This window comes from Ictalurus punctatus, chromosome 22 (genome assembly GCF_001660625.3).
Source record: "Ictalurus punctatus breed USDA103 chromosome 22, Coco_2.0, whole genome shotgun sequence".
Taxonomy (NCBI): Eukaryota; Metazoa; Chordata; class Actinopteri; order Siluriformes; family Ictaluridae; genus Ictalurus; species Ictalurus punctatus.
In genome coordinates, this window is record NC_030437.2 from 12,834,483 (window position 1) to 12,854,148 (window position 19,666).

A 19,666-nucleotide genomic window follows, 5' to 3' on the forward strand; every position below is an offset into this window, starting at 1 on the left:
TTTTATGATTCTTTATTCTGTCCTTGTACTTTCATACTTTAAGTAAATTGATACTTTTCTACATTTCTTTAACCATCACTGATGAAATCCAATGAAAAATTCTTCAAAGGCCATCACGCCTTCAATTCGGACAAATTTTGCATAGAATCCAGATTGAAAGTTTTCCTATGTGTCAGCTTTGATAATAAAGTTGCAGACTCCATTAAATGAAAACCCAAACAAAGTGATGAACGTTTGCCGCAGACACTGCTGACTATCAAACAAACCAGTTCCAAGAAATGAGAAAAGAAAGTTAACGCCAGAGGAAGTACGACTGGAAGTGAAAGCGATTCAACTATAGGGAGGAAGACAGGGAAACACTGATCTGAGCGTATAAAAGAGGAGTAAACACACTCATTCATTCACACAAGCTTCTTGATCAGTGACCAGAAAATCATTAAGAGAATCTTCAGAGCATCGAGTGTGTTCAAGAGCAAGAGGAAAATGAAGTCTGCTGCAGTTTTTGTTGTGTTTGCCTGTCTACTTATTGTTCATGTACAAGGTAAGATTCTGAATCCTCATCTGCACCTCTTTTAATGATATACAGGATTACACAGATTTGTAATAACTCAAAATATGTACAATTTTCTTCTGTTTGCAGGACAGGCCAAGATGAGGTGTTTGTGTCAGGGTCCTGCAGCTAACGTAGTTCATCCACTACGTATTGACAAGATTGACATTCATCCTGCAAGTACATCTTGTGAAAATAAGGAAATCGTGTAAGTTCAGTAACTACTAATATCCATAACAATGTATAATACAACATAACTGAGCTCTATTGAGTTATCTAACTTGCTGTTTATCTCTGTAGTGTCACTCTGAAGAATGGTGGAGGAAAAAAGTGCTTGAATCCGGAATCTGAATTTACTAAGAAATACATCACGGCACGAGGTATTATACCTCATGTACAAGGTAAGATTCTGAATCCTCATCTGCACCTCTTTTAATGATATACAGGATTACACAGATTTGTAATATCTCAAAATGTTCTTCTGTTTGCAGGACAGGCCAGGACCAGTGTAAGGAGGTGTTTGTGTCAGGGTCCTGCAGCTAACGTAGTTCGTCCACAACGTATTGACAAGATTGAAATTCATCCTGCGAGTGCAACTTGTGAAAATGTGGAAATCATGTAAGTTCAGTAACTACTAATATCCATAGCAATGTATAATTCAACATAACTGAGCTCTATTGAGTTATCTAACTTGCTGTTTATCTCTGTAGTGTCACTCTGAAGAATGGTGGAGGAAAAAAGTGCTTGAATCCGGAATCTGAATTTACTAAGAAATACATCACGGCACGAGGTATTATACCTCATGTACAAGGTAAGATTCTGAATCCTCATCTGCACCTCTTTTAATGATATACAGGATTACACAGATTTGTAATATCTCAAAATGTTCTTCTGTTTGCAGGACAGGCCAGGACCAGTGTAAGGAGGTGTTTGTGTCAGGGTCCTGCAGCTAACGTAGTTCGTCCACAACGTATTGACAAGATTGAAATTCATCCTGCGAGTGCAACTTGTGAAAATGTGGAAATCATGTAAGTTCAGTAACTACTAATATCCATAGCAATGTATAATTCAACATAACTGAGCTCTATTGAGTTATCTAACTTGCTGTTTATCTCTGTAGTGTCACTCTGAAGAACGGTGCAGGAAAAAAGTGCTTGAATCCGGAATCTGAATTTACTAAGAAATACATCACGGCAGGATTAGAGAAAAGGTGGGTACATTTTTATTGAATATTGTTTCATTATCGTAATATTGGTCTGTTATTAATATAAGAGATAAAACTAAGTTTTAAAATCTGTTTCTGTTTTGCAGGAGTGCAGTGTAAAGCGTGCACCGTGTCGTTACTGAACAGAAGAGGAAGACGAGAGACAGCTTGCTTAAAATATTTTAAATGTTGTAAAAAGTGTACATGTGGTATGTCTAACTGTTTAATTTATGAGCATCACATCTGCATATGGGTCAATGTATATAGTTTTTGAATAAACATGCAAGATCTTTAAAAAAATATATTGTTTCTGTACCATGACATACTAAATTATAATATAATCAGCACTTAACGGTGCTTAAAAACTAACAAAAACAGTACAATGTGTTTCTTATTAGCCAGACATCAATTACATTTTTATAAAGTTTGGCCAATATCAGACATCCTATAAGCTTCAGCTGTTCAGCAAACTACAGACACATCACTGACACACTAAATTCAGCAGTAAGAAAAACTCACCTGTGTTAAAAGCAATGTTCACTGCAAAATCAGGAGTAGTGTCTCACTACTGCATATTCATAATAATTCACACAAGTACGCTAGTGAAAAGTTATTTTGTGAAAGGTTACACACAGTCAGTGGTGGCATGGTGGTTAAGCAGGAAGTGTTGCTGTTTCACATCTCCACTGAGGCCCATTTCAATTCTGACTGTCTGTGTGGAGTTTGGCGTGTTCTCCCGATGTCTGCATGGGTTTATTCTTATTATTTATTAGTGGAGGCTGTGGCTCAGGTGGAAGAGCGGGTTGTCCACTAAACGTAGGGTTGACAGTTCGATTCCTGGCCCACATGACTCCACATACCCAAGTTGCTCCTGATGGCAAGTTAGTGCCTTGCATGGCAGCTCTGCTACCATTGTTGTGTGAGTGTGTGTGTGAATGGGTGAATGAGACACAGTGTAAAGCGTTTTGGATAAAAGCACTATGTAAGTGTAGACCATTTACCATTTATTCTGGGTTCTCTGCTCTCCCGCAAAAATAATCTCACATACGTGCTCAACTGATTGAAATCTAGTGACTGTGAAGGCCATACCATATGATTGACATCAATTCCATACCCTCAAACCAATCACTAAGCCCTTGTGCCCTGTGGATGGAGGCAGAGTCATCCCGGGAAGAGAGTACTCCCATCAGGATAGAAATGCGTTATCACAAGATTAAGATGATCAGTCAGAACAGGTGTATTGATTTATAATGACTCTACCCTCCAAAGGAAGGTCATCACCTGAGGGCAAGGAGGTTGGGGAGCTTCTCCTGACCTTAACCCAAGGTTCAAATCGGGTAGCAGAGTTCGACCTGAAGTTCCGCACGAATAAAGCTGGTAGAGGATGGAACAACACAGCCCTGAAAGGCACGTTTCAATGAGTTCTCATGGAGATGGCATGCCACATTGAACCGCTCACTTTTGACTCCCTCATCAACCTCGCCATCCGCTTAGACTACCTGCTGCACAGTCATTGCCCCCACCGGGAAACTCTGGGCTCTCAGGGAGCAAGCGCCTCCTCTGAACCCATGCAACTGAGGCACACCAAGCTCAGCAAGGGAGAGGGGGAGAAACAATGCCGCAAGCACTGACGCTTCTACTGTGGCAGCCCCGACCCCTCCTACAGGGGTATATCCGTGGGTTTCTTCTTTGTGGAAAAGAAAGCGGGCATCCTCTAGCCATACATCAACTATCGAGGGTTAAACCAACTTACTGTCAAATCCCAGTACCCTCTGCCTTTTGTTTCGGCAGGCCTCTAACAACTTCATTCCGCCCAGGTTTTCACAAAACTAGACCTCCACAGTGCTTTCAATGTGGTGCATATTCAGGACGGACATGAGTGGAAAACAGCATTTAGCACCACCTCTGGCCACTATGAGTACTGTGTGATGCTGTATGGGCTCTCTTGCATCCCCTCTGTCTTCCAACGTCTGATAAATGAAGTCCTGTGGGACATGCTGGGGAAATACGTCATCACATATATCAATGATATGCAAGCTATGTGCTGGACCAAACTAAAACAAATGATATTTTCTGTATATACTGAAAAAATATTTTATTCTACATCCTGCCCAGTGTTTGAAAAATGTGCAAACTGAAGACTTTGAGAACAAATGTAAATTAATCTAGGATATGCCATACATTATGGACACAAAAAAGGTTTCTAATGTAATGTTTACATTTGAAACCTTTTTTGTGTCCATAATGTATGGACACAAAAACGAACTATTCACACTCGAACTATTCACACTCACAGCAAACTTCGCCTGTTTAATAGCATCATCATCCCAACCGCCATCTATGCATCTGAAACTTGGAAGAGCTCAAGGGCAGTCATCCACAAGCTGAATGTGTTTCAGCAACGATGCCAGAGAAGAATACTTGGTGTATCATACCGTGATCGTATTTCAAATGAAGAAATTCTAAGAAGAACAAACTCCCGCAGCCTGGCAGAAATGGTCGTAGAGCGACGAATGCGCTTTGCAGGACACATTCTACAGATGTCTGACCACCGCCACGCAAAGATCGCGCTGCACTGGACGCCGCCATGGGGGAAAAGAGTAGGGCGGCCGCATAATACATGGCGACGAACATTCATGGAAGATCTACGAGCGCTCGATGTCAAGTGGGAAGATGTGGAAATCGACGCTGCCGACCGAGCCCGCTGGCGAATGCTTGTTGCCTGATGCTGCGCGGACGGAACTAACTAACTAACTAACTAACTAACTAACAGTCCACTTCCAGTAAAAAGAGAAATAATGGCATTTCAGTTCCATTTGTCGCTTTCAGGAGACATGTGTTATTATCCTCCATTTTAATTACACCATTGAGCCAGGAAAAATACACTTCTCCTTTCTCTGTAATCCTACTATTCCACAAAAACCCCAGACAAACACTTTCCACAGCGAAATCAGCAATGGAACAAATCAATATGAAATTCATTATAGAACAGTTCACTGCACATGGAAAGATAAAAACTGATTTCTTACAGAAAAAAGTATGAATGTGTGAATATATTTTATGCTGTGCATTATTTATCTGGCTTTTAAATACACGGCTGTTTATTTTACTGCTTCAAAAATTAATGAAGCAATTTCAAATATTGGACTTTCGATTTCAACATGGGCTTAAAGAGCTCATGGTCTCAAAATGTGGATGACAGCTGCAAGGGCTTGATCAGAGTTCCTAAGAAATCTAAACTTTAACGGATGTGACAGAAGGAATGAGACCGATATGAGACCATCACAGTCATTATGGAGGTAGCTAACATTTGAGAGATTAGCAACGAACTACTGTTTGTTGGCTTTAGCTAATATGTTCCCACGTTGTTATCTAATTTAACATTTGGAATTAAATGTGTGATTGCAGGCTGACATCATTTTCTTTTGGGAATTTTTTCCTTGTACATTTATTTTCATAATTTAAGTACATTTAAGAGTTTATGATGGATCTTTCAAATTCTGACAAATTGTGCATAGAATCTAGATTTAACGTTTAGCCATGCGTCAGCTTTGATAATAAAGTTGCAGACTCCATTAAATGAAAACCCAAACAAAGTGATGAACTTTTGCCTCAGTCACTGCTGACTATCAAACAAACCAGTTCCAAGAAATGAGAAAAGAAAGTTAGCGCCAGAGGAAGTACGACTATAGGGAGGAAGACGGGGAAACACCGATCTGAGCGTATAAAAGAGGAGTAAACACACTCATTCATTCACACAAGCTTCTTGATCAGTGACCAGAAAATCATTAAGAGAATCTTCAGAGCATCGAGTGTGTTCAAGAGCAAGAGGAAAATGAAGTCTGCTGCAGTTTTTGTTGTGTTTGCCTGTCTACTTATTGTTCATGTACAAGGTAAGATTCTGAATCCTCATCTGCACCTCTTTTAATGATACACAGGATTACACAGATTTGTAATATCTCAAAATGTTCTTCTGTTTGCAGGACAGGCCAGGACCAGTGTAACGAGGTGTTTGTGTCAGGGTCCTGCAGCTAACGTAGTTCGTCCACAACGTATTGACAAGATTGAAATTCATCCTGCGAGTGCAACTTGTGAAAATGTGGAAATCATGTAAGTTCAGTAACTACTAATATCCATAGCAATGTATAATACAACATAACTGAGCTCTATTGAGTTATCTAACTTGTTGTTTATCTCTGTAGTGTCACTCTGAAGAACGGTGCAGGAAAAAAGTGCTTGAATCCGGAATCTGAATTTACTAAGAAATACATCACGGCAGGATTAGAGAAAAGGTGGGTACATTTTTATTGAATATTGTTTCATTATCGTAATATTGATTTGTTATTTATATAAGAGATAAAACTAAGTTTTAAAATCTGTTTCTGTTTTGCAGGAGTGCAGTGTAAAGCGTGCACCGTGTCGTTACTGAACAGAAGAGGAAGACGAGAGAACAGAGACAGCTTGCTTAAAATATTTTAAATGTTGTAAAAAGTGTACATGTGATATGTCTGACTGTTTAATTTATGAGAGTTTATTCTGTATATTGCTGGATGTACATAGTTGTTAAAGAAACATGCAAGATTTCTTAATATATATTGTTTTTGTATACTAAAGTACTAAATTATAATAAAATCAGCACATAACAGTGCTTAAAAACTTCAGAAAGCAATTCAATGTGTTTCTTATTACAGGATATCAATACATTTTTATAATGTTTGCCCAATATCAGATTTCTGATCCGTATTATTTGTAGGTGTGGACTGAGATGAAAACTGACTCTTCATTCATGTTATAACACGAATTTATTAATGAGATAATGAGAGGATGGGAGGAGGAGAGGTACTTAACATATCCACACCCACACCTACAGCAGAGATATTCAGCAAACTACAGACACACACATCACTGAAACACTGAATTCAGCAGTAAGAAAAACACACCTGTGAAACCTTTGAAACGATACTAAAAGCATCGTCTGTTATTTTGCTCTCTGATAAATAATCAGTGATTGGTATTGCTGACAGTGTCACACTACTGCATATTCATAAGAAATTCTCACATGTAAACTAGTAGGAAATGTACACACAGTTAATATTATTGGGTGGCACGGTGGTGACGTGGGTATTGTTACTGTCTCACAGCTCCAAATTCTCCAACAGGTCTTTAAGTGGGTTGAGATCTGGAGACTGTGGAGGTCATGTTATGTGATTTACATCATTTTCATTGTCTTCAAATCATTCAGTGAGCCCCAGTGACTGTATATGTGGGTGGGCTTTGTATTAGGGATTTGAAAGTGCAGCCAAAATGTCTCTGAGGCCCTCTAGTGGCTGGCTGTAGTACTTGCATAAATTCTATTTAGCATTTTACATATTAATTGATTAAGAATGCTGTTCTTATCACTTTGAGATAGCATGTAATGCAACATTATTAGCTGCACTTCAGGTAATAGCTCTCAATGTCCACACTACCAGCATGAAGAAGGGGAATGCTCATCATCAATGTGGCTGGGCAAGAAGTGGACCCACTGTCCCAATGGTACTATCTACTGAGCATGCTCGGACTCCGTTTATCACAAGATGGTAACCTTTAATTCCCAAAAAAAGCTTTAAAGCTGCACAATGGGAGTAAATGGCACCATATTGTCCACTCATATATGCAGTCATTGGTGATCCCTCGTGCACTGTGGATGGATGCAGAGTTATCCTGGAAAAAAGCACTCCCATCAGCATAGAAATGTTTCATCATAAGACACAAACGTGTATATTTAATGACCCGGTTCATTTCCACTGAAGAGAGAAATAATAATCTTTCAGTTTCATTTGTACTTTTAAGGAGTCTCGTGTAATTACCCTCTTCCACTATAATTACACCACTGAGCCAGCAATATACACTTCTCCTTTTCCTAAGAAATCCCTGTTTTGGAAAAACCTTATATGAAATTACAATAAGATATACTGAATGCTCACATTACAGGGTGGACATGTTTTACTATCTGGTGCAGAGAACACATCATGCTTCAAATTCAGTGCCCAGTAGTTTTTATCAATGAACAGTTAGTTATCTTTCAGTGTAAGTATTTTTAAAAAAGTCACAGTAATCACAGTGAAGCAGGATGGACAACAGGATGTGCAAAAATAATTTAAAAAAATCAAAAATTAACATAATAATAATAATAATAATAATAATAATAATAATAATAATAATAATAATAATAATAATTAAGTAGTAGATATTTGACCATAGCAATATTTACCACTGACTATAACTAAAGATAACAGAAAAAAAACATGTAAAAGTCAGTTTTAAGCTATGATATTTGGTTGAAATACAGTTAAGGTTTAAGCATGTGCATATTTGAACTTCTGTTGCAGTATGATTTAGATGAAATTCTGAACACTTTGTATACAGGACATAAACGTGCATATTTAATGACCGAGTTCATTTCCACTGAAGAGAGAAATCATGACCGTTCAGTTTCATATGTCGCTTTAGGAGACGCATGTTATTACCCTCCTCCACGTTAATTACACCACTGAGCCAGCAATATACACTTCTCTTTTCTCTGAAATCCTACTATTCCACAACAACCCCAGACAAACACTTTCCACAGTGAAATCAGTGATGTAACAAATCCATATGAAATTCAGAGCAGAACATTTCACTGCACATGGAACTATGAAAAGTGATTTCATGGAGAAATAAAAGTATGAAATCATGAAAATATCATTTAGATACCTAGATTATAAATGCATACATGACTGTACATTTTACTGCTTCAAAGAATAATAGTCATTTTATATAGGCATTCATCAGGTACCTTCAAGGAGGTGATTGAAATTCCTAATAAATCTGAACTTTTATAGGTTTGACAGTAGGAATGGAGCTAGTGTAATACCATCACAGTTATTATCATGATAACTAACATTTGAGAGATGTTGCTAGTCAGATTTAGCTAATGTGCTCACACACGGGTTCCTTGGTGAAAGAGACACTAATTTACAATCAGAAACTAAAATCCGTGTGTGACCTGAGGCAGTTATTTTTTCTTTAATGAATATATTTTTACACTTTTACTTCCATAATTTAAGTAATTATAAGACTTTATACTTTTCTACTTTCAAGTGAGTTAAAAATTGTAAAGCTTTACCAGAGTATTTTCTATGAGTAATTGTACTTTCATCTGAATAAAGAATTTAGGCACTTTTACCCCTCTGATGAAATTCAACAAAATAATCTTCAGTGGCCATTGCTCTTTCAAATTGTGACAAATATCTTGATTGCATAGAATCTAGATTTAACGTTTAGCCATGCGTCAGCTTTGATAATAAAGTTGCAGACTCCATTAAATGAAAACCCAAACAAAGTGATGAACTTTTGCCTCAGTCACTGCTGACTATCAGAGAGACCAGTTCCAGGAAATCAGAAAGTTAGCTCAAGAGGAAGTACGACTGGAAGTGAAAGCGATTCAACTATAGGGAGGAAGACAGGGAAACACCGATCTGAGCGTATAAAAGAGGAGTAAACACACTCATTCATTCACACAAGCTTCTTGATCAGTGACCAGAAAATCATTAAGAGAATCTTCAGAGCATCGAGTGTGTTCAAGAGCAAGAGGAAAATGAAGTCTGCTGCAGTTTTTGTTGTGTTTGCCTGTCTACTTATTGTTCATGTACAAGGTAAGATTCTGAATCCTCATCTGCACCTCTTTAAATGATACACAGGATTACACAGATTTGTAATATCTCAAAATGTTCTTCTGTTTGCAGGACAGGCCAGGACCAGTGTAAGGAGGTGTTTGTGTCAGGGTCCTGCAGCTAACGTAGTTCAACCACAACGTATTGACAAGATTGAAATTCATCCTGCGAGAGCATCTTGTGAAAATGTGGAAATCATGTAAGTTCAGTAACTACTAATATCCATAGCAATGTATAATACAACATAACTGAGCTCTATTGAGTTATCTAACTTGTTGTTTATCTCTGTAGTGTCACTCTGAAGAACGGTGCAGGAAAAAAGTGCTTGAATCCGGAATCTGAATTTACTAAGAAATACATCACGGCAGGATTAGAGAAAAGGTGGGTACATTTTTATTGAATATTGTTTCATTATCGTAATATTGGTCTGTTATTTATATAAGAGATAAAACTAAGTTTTAAAATCTGTTTCTGTTTTGCAGGAGTGCAGTGTAAAGCGTGCACCGTGTCGTTACTGAACAGAAGAGGAAGACGAGAGACAGCTTGCTTAAAATATTTTAAATGTTGTAAAAAGTGTACATGTGGTATGTCTAACTGTTTAATTTATGAGCATCACATCTGCATATGGGTCAATGTATATAGTTTTTGAATAAACATGCAAGATCTTTAAAAAAATATATTGTTTCTGTACCATGACATACTAAATTATAATATAATCAGCACTTAACGGTGCTTAAAAACTTCCAAAAACAGTACAATGTGTTTCTTATTAGCCAGACATCAAATACATTTTTATAAAGTTTGGCCAATATCAGACATCCTATAAGCTTCAGCTGTTCAGCAAACTACAGACACATCACTGACACACTAAATTCAGCAGTAAGAAAAACTCACCTGTGTTAAAAGCAATGTTCACAGCAAAATCAGGAGTAGTGTCTCACTACTGCATATTCATAATAATTCACACAAGTACGCTAGTGAAAAGTTATTTTGTGAAAGGTTACACACAGTCAGTGGTGGCATGGTGGTTAAGCAGGAAGTGTTGCTGTTTCACATCTCCACTGAGGCCCATTTCAATTCTGACTGTCTGTGTGGAGTTTGGCGTGTTCTCCCGATGTCTGCATGGGTTTATTCTTATTATTTATTAGTGGAGGCTGTGGCTCAGGTGGAAGAGCGGGTTGTCCACTAAACGTAGGGTTGACGGTTCGATTCCTGGCCCACATGACTCCACATACCCAAGTTGCTCCTGATGGCAAGTTAGTGCCTTGCATGGCAGCTCTGCTACCATTGTTGTGTGAGTGTGTGTGTGAATGGGTGAATGAGACACAGTGTAAAGCGTTTTGGATAAAAGCACTATGTAAGTGTAGACCATTTACCATTTATTCTGGGTTCTCTGCTCTCCCCCAAAAATAATCTCACATACGTGCTCAACTGATTGAAATCTAGTGACTGTGAAGGCCATACCATATGATTGACATCAATTCCATACCCTCAAACCAATCACTAAGCCCTTGTGCCCTGTGGATGGAGGCAGAGTCATCCCGGGAAGAGAGTACTCCCATCAGGATAGAAATGCGTTATCACAAGATTAAGATGATCAGTCAGAACAGGTGTATTGATTTATAATGACTCTACCCTCCAAAGGAAGGTCATCACCTGAGGGCAAGGAGGTTGGGGAGCTTCTCCTGACCTTAACCCAAGGTTCAAATCGGGTAGCAGAGTTCGACCTGAAGTTCCGCACGAATAAAGCTGGTAGAGGATGGAACAACACAGCCCTGAAAGGCACGTTTCAATGAGTTCTCATGGAGATGGCATGCCACATTGAACCGCTCACTTTTGACTCCCTCATCAACCTCGCCATCCGCTTAGACTACCTGCTGCACAGTCATTGTCCCCATCGGGAAACTCTGGGCTCTCAGGGAGCAAGCGCCTCCTCTGAACCCATGCAACTGAGGCACACCAAGCTCAGCAAGGGAGAGGGGGAGAAACAATGCCGCAAGCACTGACGCTTCTACTGTGGCAGCCCCGACCCCTCCTACAGGGGTATATCCGTGGGTTTCTTCTTTGTGGAAAAGAAAGCGGGCATCCTCTAGCCATACATCAACTATCGAGGGTTAAACCAACTTACTGTCAAATCCCAGTACCCTCTGCCTTTTGTTTCGGCAGGCCTCTAACAACTTCATTCCGCCCAGGTTTTCACAAAACTAGACCTCCACAGTGCTTTCAATGTGGTGCATATTCAGGACGGACATGAGTGGAAAACAGCATTTAGCACCACCTCTGGCCACTATGAGTACTGTGTGATGCTGTATGGGCTCTCTTGCATCCCCTCTGTCTTCCAACGTCTGATAAATGAAGTCCTGTGGGACATGCTGGGGAAATACGTCATCACATATATCAATGATATGCAAGCTATGTGCTGGACCAAACTAAAACAAATGATATTTTCTGTATATACTGAAAAAATATTTTATTCTACATCCTGCCCAGTGTTTGAAAAATGTGCAAACTGAAGACTTTGAGAACAAATGTAAATTAATCTAGGATATGCCATACATTATGGACACAAAAAAGGTTTCTAATGTAATGTTTACATTTGAAACCTTTTTTGTGTCCATAATGTATGGACACAAAAACGAACTATTCACACTCGAACTATTCACACTCACAGCAAACTTCGCCTGTTTAATAGCATCATCATCCCAACCGCCATCTATGCATCTGAAACTTGGAAGAGCTCAAGGGCAGTCATCCACAAGCTGAATGTGTTTCAGCAACGATGCCTGAGAAGAATACTTGGTGTATCATACCGTGATCGTATTTCAAATGAAGAAATTCTAAGAAGAACAAACTCCCGCAGCCTGGCAGAAATGGTCGTAGAGCGACAAATGCGCTTTGCAGGACACATTCTACAGATGTCTGACCACCGCCACGCAAAGATCGCGCTGCACTGGACGCCGCCATGGGGGAAAAGAGTAGGGCGGCCGCATAATACATGGCGACGAACATTCATGGAAGATCTACGAGCGCTCGATGTCAAGTGGGAAGATGTGGAAATCGACGCTGCCGACCGAGCCCGCTGGCGAATGCTTGTTGCCTGATGCTGCGCGGACGGAACTAACTAACTAACTAACTAACTAACAGTCCACTTCCAGTAAAAAGAGAAATAATGGCATTTCAGTTCCATTTGTCGCTTTCAGGAGACATGTGTTATTATCCTCCATTTTAATTACACCATTGAGCCAGGAAAAATACACTTCTCCTTTCTCTGTAATCCTACTATTCCACAAAAACCCCAGACAAACACTTTCCACAGCGAAATCAGCAATGGAACAAATCAATATGAAATTCATTATAGAACAGTTCACTGCACATGGAAAGATAAAAACTGATTTCTTACAGAAAAAAGTATGAATGTGTGAATATATTTTATGCTGTGCGTTATTTATCTGGCTTTTAAATACACGGCTGTTTATTTTACTGCTTCAAAAATTAATTAAGCAATTTCAAATATTGGACTTTCGATTTCAACATGGGCTTAAAGAGCTCATGGTCTCAAAATGTGGATGACAGCTGCAAGGGCTTGATCAGAGTTCCTAAGAAATCTAAACTTTAACGGATGTGACAGAAGGAATGAGACCGATATGAGACCATCACAGTCATTATGGAGGTAGCTAACATTTGAGAGATTAGCAACGAACTACTGTTTGTTGGCTTTAGCTAATATGTTCCCACGTTGTTATCTAATTTAACATTTGGAATTAAATGTGTGATTGCAGGCTGACATCATTTTCTTTTGGGAATTTTTTCCTTGTACATTTATTTTCATAATTTAAGTACATTTAAGAGTTTATGATGGATCTTTCAAATTCTGACAAATTGTGCATAGAATCTAGATTTAACGTTTAGCCATGCGTCAGCTTTGATAATAAAGTTGCAGACTCCATTAAATGAAAACCCAAACAAAGTGATGAACTTTTGCCTCAGTCACTGCTGACTATCAAACAAACCAGTTCCAAGAAATGAGAAAAGAAAGTTAGCGCCAGAGGAAGTACGACTATAGGGAGGAAGACGGGGAAACACCGATCTGAGCGTATAAAAGAGGAGTAAACACACTCATTCATTCACACAAGCTTCTTGATCAGTGACCAGAAAATCATTAAGAGAATCTTCAGAGCATCGAGTGTGTTCAAGAGCAAGAGGAAAATGAAGTCTGCTGCAGTTTTTGTTGTGTTTGCCTGTCTACTTATTGTTCATGTACAAGGTAAGATTCTGAATCCTCATCTGCACCTCTTTTAATGATACACAGGATTACACAGATTTGTAATATCTCAAAATGTTCTTCTGTTTGCAGGACAGGCCAGGACCAGTGTAACGAGGTGTTTGTGTCAGGGTCCTGCAGCTAACGTAGTTCGTCCACAACGTATTGACAAGATTGAAATTCATCCTGCGAGTGCAACTTGTGAAAATGTGGAAATCATGTAAGTTCAGTAACTACTAATATCCATAGCAATGTATAATACAACATAACTGAGCTCTATTGAGTTATCTAACTTGTTGTTTATCTCTGTAGTGTCACTCTGAAGAACGGTGCAGGAAAAAAGTGCTTGAATCCGGAATCTGAATTTACTAAGAAATACATCACGGCAGGATTAGAGAAAAGGTGGGTACATTTTTATTGAATATTGTTTCATTATCGTAATATTGGTCTGTTATTTATATAAGAGATAAAACTAAGTTTTAAAATCTGTTTCTGTTTTGCAGGAGTGCAGTGTAAAGCGTGCACCGTGTCGTTACTGAACAGAAGAGGAAGACGAGAGAACAGAGACAGCTTGCTTAAAATATTTTAAATGTTTTAAAAAGTGTACATGTGATATGTCTGACTGTTTAATTTATGAGAGTTTATTCTGTATATTGCTGGATGTACATAGTTGTTAAAGAAACATGCAAGATTTCTTAATATATATTGTTTTTGTATACTAAAGTACTAAATTATAATAAAACCAGCACATAACAGTGCTTAAAAACTTCAGAAAGCAATTCAATGTGTTTCTTATTACAGGATATCAATACATTTTTATAATGTTTGCCCAATATCAGATTTCTGATCCGTATTATTTGTAGGTGTGGACTGAGATGAAAACTGACTCTTCATTCATGTTATAACACGAATTTATTAATGAGATAATGAGAGGATGGGAGGAGGAGAGGTACTTAACATATCCACACCCACACCTACAGCAGAGATATTCAGCAAACTACAGACACACACATCACTGAAACACTGAATTCAGCAGTAAGAAAAACACACCTGTGAAACCTTTGAAACGATACTAAAAGCATCGTCTGTTATTTTGCTCTCTGATAAATAATCAGTGATTGGTATTGCTGACAGTGTCACACTACTGCATATTCATAAGAATTCTCACATGTAAACTAGTAGGAAATGTACACACAGTTAATATTATTGGGTGGCACGGTGGTGACGTGGGTATTGTTACTGTCTCACAGCTCCAAATTCTCCAACAGGTCTTTAAGTGGGTTGAGATCTGGAGACTGTGGAGGTCATGTTATGTGATTTACATCATTTTCATTGTCTTCAAATCATTCAGTGAGCCCCAGTGACTGTATATGTGGGTGGGCTTTGTATTAGGGATTTGAAAGTTCAGCCAAAATGTCTCTGAGGCCCTCTAGTGGCTGGCTGTAGTACTTGCATAAATTCTATTTAGCATTTTACATATTAATTGATTAAGAATGCTGTTCTTATCACTTTGAGATAGCATGCAATGCAACATTATTAGCTGCACTTCAGGTAATAGCTCTCAATGTCCACACTACCAGCATGAAGAAGGGGAGTGTTCATCACCAATGTGGCTGGGCAAGAAGTGGACCCACTGTCCCAATGGTACTATCTACTGAGCATGCTCGGACTCCGTTTATCACAAGATGGTAACCTTTAATTCCCAAAAAAAGCTTTAAAGCTGCACAATGGGCGTAAATGGCACCATATTGTCCACTCATATATGCAGTCATTGGTGATCCCTCGTGCACTGTGGATGGATGCAGAGTTATCCCGGAAAAAAGCACTCCCATAAGCATAGAAATGTTTCATCATAAGACACAAACGTGTATATTTAATGACCCGGTTCATTTCCACTGAAGAGAGAAATAATAACCTTTCAGTTTCATTTGTACTTTTAAGGAGTCTCGTGTAATTACCCTCTTCCACTATAATTACACCACTGAGCCAGCAATATACACTTCTCCTTTTCCTAAGAAATCCCTGTTTTGGAAAAACCTTATATGAAATTACAATAAGATATACTGAATGCTCACATTACAGGGTGGACATGTTTTACTATCTGGTGCAGAGAACACATCATGCTTCAAATTCAGTGCCCAGTAGTTTTTATCAATGAACAGTTAATGTTATCTTTCAGTGTAAGTATTTTAATAAAGTCACAGTAATCACAGTGAAGCAGGATGGACAACAGGATGTGCAAAAATAATTTTAAAAAATCATTAATAATAATAATAATAATAATAATAATAATAATAATAATAATAATAATAATAATAATAATTAAGTAGTGGATATTTGACCATAGCAATATTTACCACTGACTATAACTAAAGATAACAGAAAAAAACATGTAAAAGTCAGTTTTAAGCTATGATATTTGGTGGAAATACAGTTAAGGTTTAAGCATGTGCATATTTGAACTTCTGTTGCAGTATGATTTAGATGAAATTCTGAACACTTTGTATACAGGACATAAACGTGCATATTTAATGACCGAGTTCATTTCCACTGAAGAGAGAAATCATGACCGTTCAGTTTCATATGTCGCTTTAGGAGACGCATGTTATTACCCTCCTCCACGTTAATTACACCACTGAGCCAGCAATATACACTTCTCTTTTCTCTGAAATCCTACTATTCCACAACAACCCCAGACAAACACTTTCCACAGTGAAATCAGTGATGTAACAAATCCATATGAAATTCAGAGCAGAACATTTCACTGCACATGGAACTATGAAAAGTGATTTCATGGAGAAATAAAAGTATGAAATCATGAAAATATCATTTAGATACCTAGATTATGAATGCATACATGACTGTACATTTTACTGCTTCAAAGAATAATAGTCATTTTATATAGGCATTCATCAGGTACCTTCAAGGAGGTGATTGAAATTCCCAATAAATCTGAACTTTTATAGGTTTGACAGTAGGAATGGAGCTAGTGTAATACCATCACAGTTATTATCATGATAACTAACATTTGAGAGATGTTGCTAGTCAGATTTAGCTAATGTGCTCACACACGGGTTCCTTGGTGAAAGAGACACTAATTTACAATCAGAAACTAAAATCCGTGTGTTACCTGAGGCAGTTATTTTTTCTTTAATGAATATATTTTTACACTTTTACTTCCATAATTTAAATAACGATACGACTTTATACTTTTCTACTTTCAAGTGAGTTAAAAATTGTAAAGCTTTACCAGAGTATTTTCTATGAGTAATTGTACTTTCATCTGAATAAAGAATTTAGGCACTTTTACCCCTCTGATGAAATTCAACAAAATAATCTTCAGTGGCCATTGCTCTTTCAAATTGTGACAAATATCTGATTGCATAGAATCTAGATTTAACGTTTAGCCATGCGTCAGCTTTGATAATAAAGTTGCAGACTCCATTAAATGAAAACCCAAACAAAGTGATGAACTTTTGCCTCAGTCACTGCTGACTATCAGAGAGACCAGTTCCAGGAAATCAGAAAGTTAGCTCAAGAGGAAGTACGACTGGAAGTGAAAGCGATTCAACTATAGGGAGGAAGACGGGGAAACACCGATCTGAGCGTATAAAAGAGGAGTAAACACACTCATTCATTCACACAAGCTTCTTGATCAGTGACCAGAAAATCATTAAGAGAATCTTCAGAGCATCGAGTGTGTTCAAGAGGAAAATGAAGTCTGCTGCAGTTTTTGTTGTGTTTGCCTGTCTACTTATTGTTCATGTACAAGGTAAGATTCTGAATCCTCATCTGCACCTCTTTTAATGATACACAGGATTACACAGATTTGTAATATCTCAAAATGTTCTTCTGTTTGCAGGACAGGCCAGGACCAGTGTAACGAGGTGTTTGTGTCAGGGTCCTGCAGCTAACGTAGTTCGTCCACAACGTATTGACAAGTTTGAAATTCATCCTGCGAGTGCAACTTGTGAAAATGTGGAAATCATGTAAGTTCAGTAACTACTAATATCCATAGCAATGTATAATACAACATAACTGAGCTCTATTGAGTTATCTAACTTGTTGTTTATCTCTGTAGTGTCACTCTGAAGAACGGTGCAGGAAAAAAGTGCTTGAATCCGGAATCTGAATTTACTAAGAAATACATCACGGCAGGATTAGAGAAAAGGTGGGTACATTTTTATTGAATATTGTTTCATTATCGTAATATTGATTTGTTATTTATATAAGAGATAAAACTAAGTTTTAAAATCTGTTTCTGTTTTGCAGGAGTGCAGTGTAAAGCGTGCACCGTGTCGTTACTGAACAGAAGAGGAAGACGAGAGAACAGAGACAGCTTGCTTAAAATATTTTAAATGTTTTAAAAAGTGTACATGTGATATGTCTGACTGTTTAATTTATGAGAGTTTATTCTGTATATTGCTGGATGTACATAGTTGTTAAAGAAACATGCAAGATTTCTTAATATATATTGTTTTTGTATAATAAAGTACTAAATTATAATAAAATCAGCACATAACAGTGCTTAAAAACTTCAGAAAGCAATTCAATGTGTTTCTTATTACAGGATATCAATACATTTTTATAATGTTTGCCCAATATCAGAATTCTGATCCGTATTATTTGTAGGTGTGGACTGAGATGAACACTGACTCTTCATTCATGTTATAACACAAATTTATTAATGAGGTAATGAGAGGATGGGAGGAGGAGAGGTACTTAACATATCCACACCCACACCTACAGCAGAGATATTCAGCAAACTACAGACACACACATCACTGAAACACTGAATTCAGCAATAAGAAAAACACACCTGTGAAACCTTTGAAACGATACTAAAAGCATCGTCTGTTATTTTGCTCTCTGATAAATAATCAGTGATTGGTATTGCTGACAGTGTCACACTACTGCATATTCATAAGAATTCTCATATGTAAACTAGTAGGAAATGTACACACAGTTAATATTATTGGGTGGCACGGTGGTGACGTGGGTATTGTTACTGTCTCACAGCTCCAAATTCTCCGAAAAGGTCTTTAAGTGGGTTGAGATCTGGAGACTGTGAATGTCATGTCATGCGATTTACATCATTTTCATTGTCTTCAAATCATTCAGTGAGCCCCAGTGACTGTATATGTGGGTGGGCTTTGTATCAGGGCTTTGAAAGTTCAGCCAAAATGTCTCTGAGGCCCTCTAGTGGCTGGCTGTAGTACTTGCATAAATTCTATTTAGCATTTTACATATTAATTGATTAATAATGCTGTTCTTATCACTTTGAGATAGCATGCAATGCAACATTATTAGCTGCACTTCAGGTAATAGCTCTCAATGTCCACACTACCAGCATGAAGAAGGGGAGTGTTCATCACCAATGTGGCTGGGCAAGAAGTGGACCCACTGTCCCAATGGTACTATCTACTGAGCATGCTCGGACTCCGTTTATCACAAGATGGTAACCTTTAATTCCCAAAAAAAGCTTTAAAACTGCACAATGGGAGTAAATGGCACCATATTGTCCACTCATATATGCAGTCATTGGTGATCCCTCGTGCACTGTGGATGGATGCAGAGTTATCCCGGAAAAAAGCACTCCCATCAGCATAGAAATGTTTCATCATAAGACACAAACGTGTATATTTAATGACCCGGTTCATTTCCACTGAAGAGAGAAATAATAACCTTTCAGTTTCATTTGTACTTTTAAGGAGACTCGTGTAATTACCCTCTTCCACTATAATTACACCACTGAGCCAGCAATATACACTTCTCCTTTTCCTAAGAAATCCCTGTTTTGGAAAAACCTTATATGAAATTACAATAAGATATACTGAATGCTCACATTACAGGGTGGACATGTTTTACTATCTGGTGCAGAGAACACATCATGCTTCAAATTCAGTGTCCAGTAGTTTTTATCAATGAACAGTTAATGTTATCTTTCAGTGTAAGTA

The 19,666-nt window shown here is 38.0% G+C and overlaps 5 protein-coding genes across 5 annotated transcripts; all 5 read left to right on the plus strand.

Moving 5' to 3' along the window:
* Positions 1 to 381: 381 nt before the first annotated feature.
* On the plus strand, positions 382 to 2,102 carry LOC108255699 (uncharacterized). Its single transcript, XM_053674528.1, has 8 exons — positions 382 to 541; positions 641 to 758; positions 851 to 951; positions 1,042 to 1,168; positions 1,261 to 1,361; positions 1,452 to 1,578; positions 1,671 to 1,760; positions 1,862 to 2,102. Exons 1-8 carry the CDS (start codon positions 484 to 486, stop codon positions 1,872 to 1,874), a joined length of 735 nt encoding a protein of 244 aa, XP_053530503.1. The 5' UTR covers positions 382 to 483; the 3' UTR covers positions 1,875 to 2,102.
* A 3,373-nt stretch (positions 2,103 to 5,475) lies between these two features.
* LOC128628945 (C-X-C motif chemokine 11-6) lies at positions 5,476 to 6,419 on the plus strand. Its single transcript, XM_053674536.1, has 4 exons — positions 5,476 to 5,647; positions 5,738 to 5,864; positions 5,957 to 6,046; positions 6,148 to 6,419. Exons 1-4 carry the CDS (start codon positions 5,590 to 5,592, stop codon positions 6,158 to 6,160), a joined length of 288 nt encoding a protein of 95 aa, XP_053530511.1. The 5' UTR covers positions 5,476 to 5,589; the 3' UTR covers positions 6,161 to 6,419.
* Positions 6,420 to 9,271: 2,852 nt separating this feature from the next.
* On the plus strand, positions 9,272 to 10,198 carry LOC128628938 (C-X-C motif chemokine 11-6). Its single transcript, XM_053674447.1, has 4 exons — positions 9,272 to 9,430; positions 9,521 to 9,647; positions 9,740 to 9,829; positions 9,931 to 10,198. The coding sequence occupies exons 1-4, from the start codon at positions 9,373 to 9,375 to the stop codon at positions 9,941 to 9,943; spliced, it is 288 nt and encodes a 95-aa protein (XP_053530422.1). The 5' UTR covers positions 9,272 to 9,372; the 3' UTR covers positions 9,944 to 10,198.
* A 3,362-nt stretch (positions 10,199 to 13,560) lies between these two features.
* Positions 13,561 to 14,484, plus strand: LOC128628939 (C-X-C motif chemokine 11-6-like). Its single transcript, XM_053674448.1, has 4 exons — positions 13,561 to 13,712; positions 13,803 to 13,929; positions 14,022 to 14,111; positions 14,213 to 14,484. Exons 1-4 carry the CDS (start codon positions 13,655 to 13,657, stop codon positions 14,223 to 14,225), a joined length of 288 nt encoding a protein of 95 aa, XP_053530423.1. The 5' UTR covers positions 13,561 to 13,654; the 3' UTR covers positions 14,226 to 14,484.
* A 2,876-nt stretch (positions 14,485 to 17,360) lies between these two features.
* Positions 17,361 to 18,311, plus strand: LOC128628946 (C-X-C motif chemokine 11-6). Its single transcript, XM_053674537.1, has 4 exons — positions 17,361 to 17,481; positions 17,572 to 17,698; positions 17,791 to 17,880; positions 17,982 to 18,311. Exons 1-4 carry the CDS (start codon positions 17,424 to 17,426, stop codon positions 17,992 to 17,994), a joined length of 288 nt encoding a protein of 95 aa, XP_053530512.1. The 5' UTR covers positions 17,361 to 17,423; the 3' UTR covers positions 17,995 to 18,311.
* The last annotated feature ends 1,355 nt before the right edge of the window (positions 18,312 to 19,666 follow it).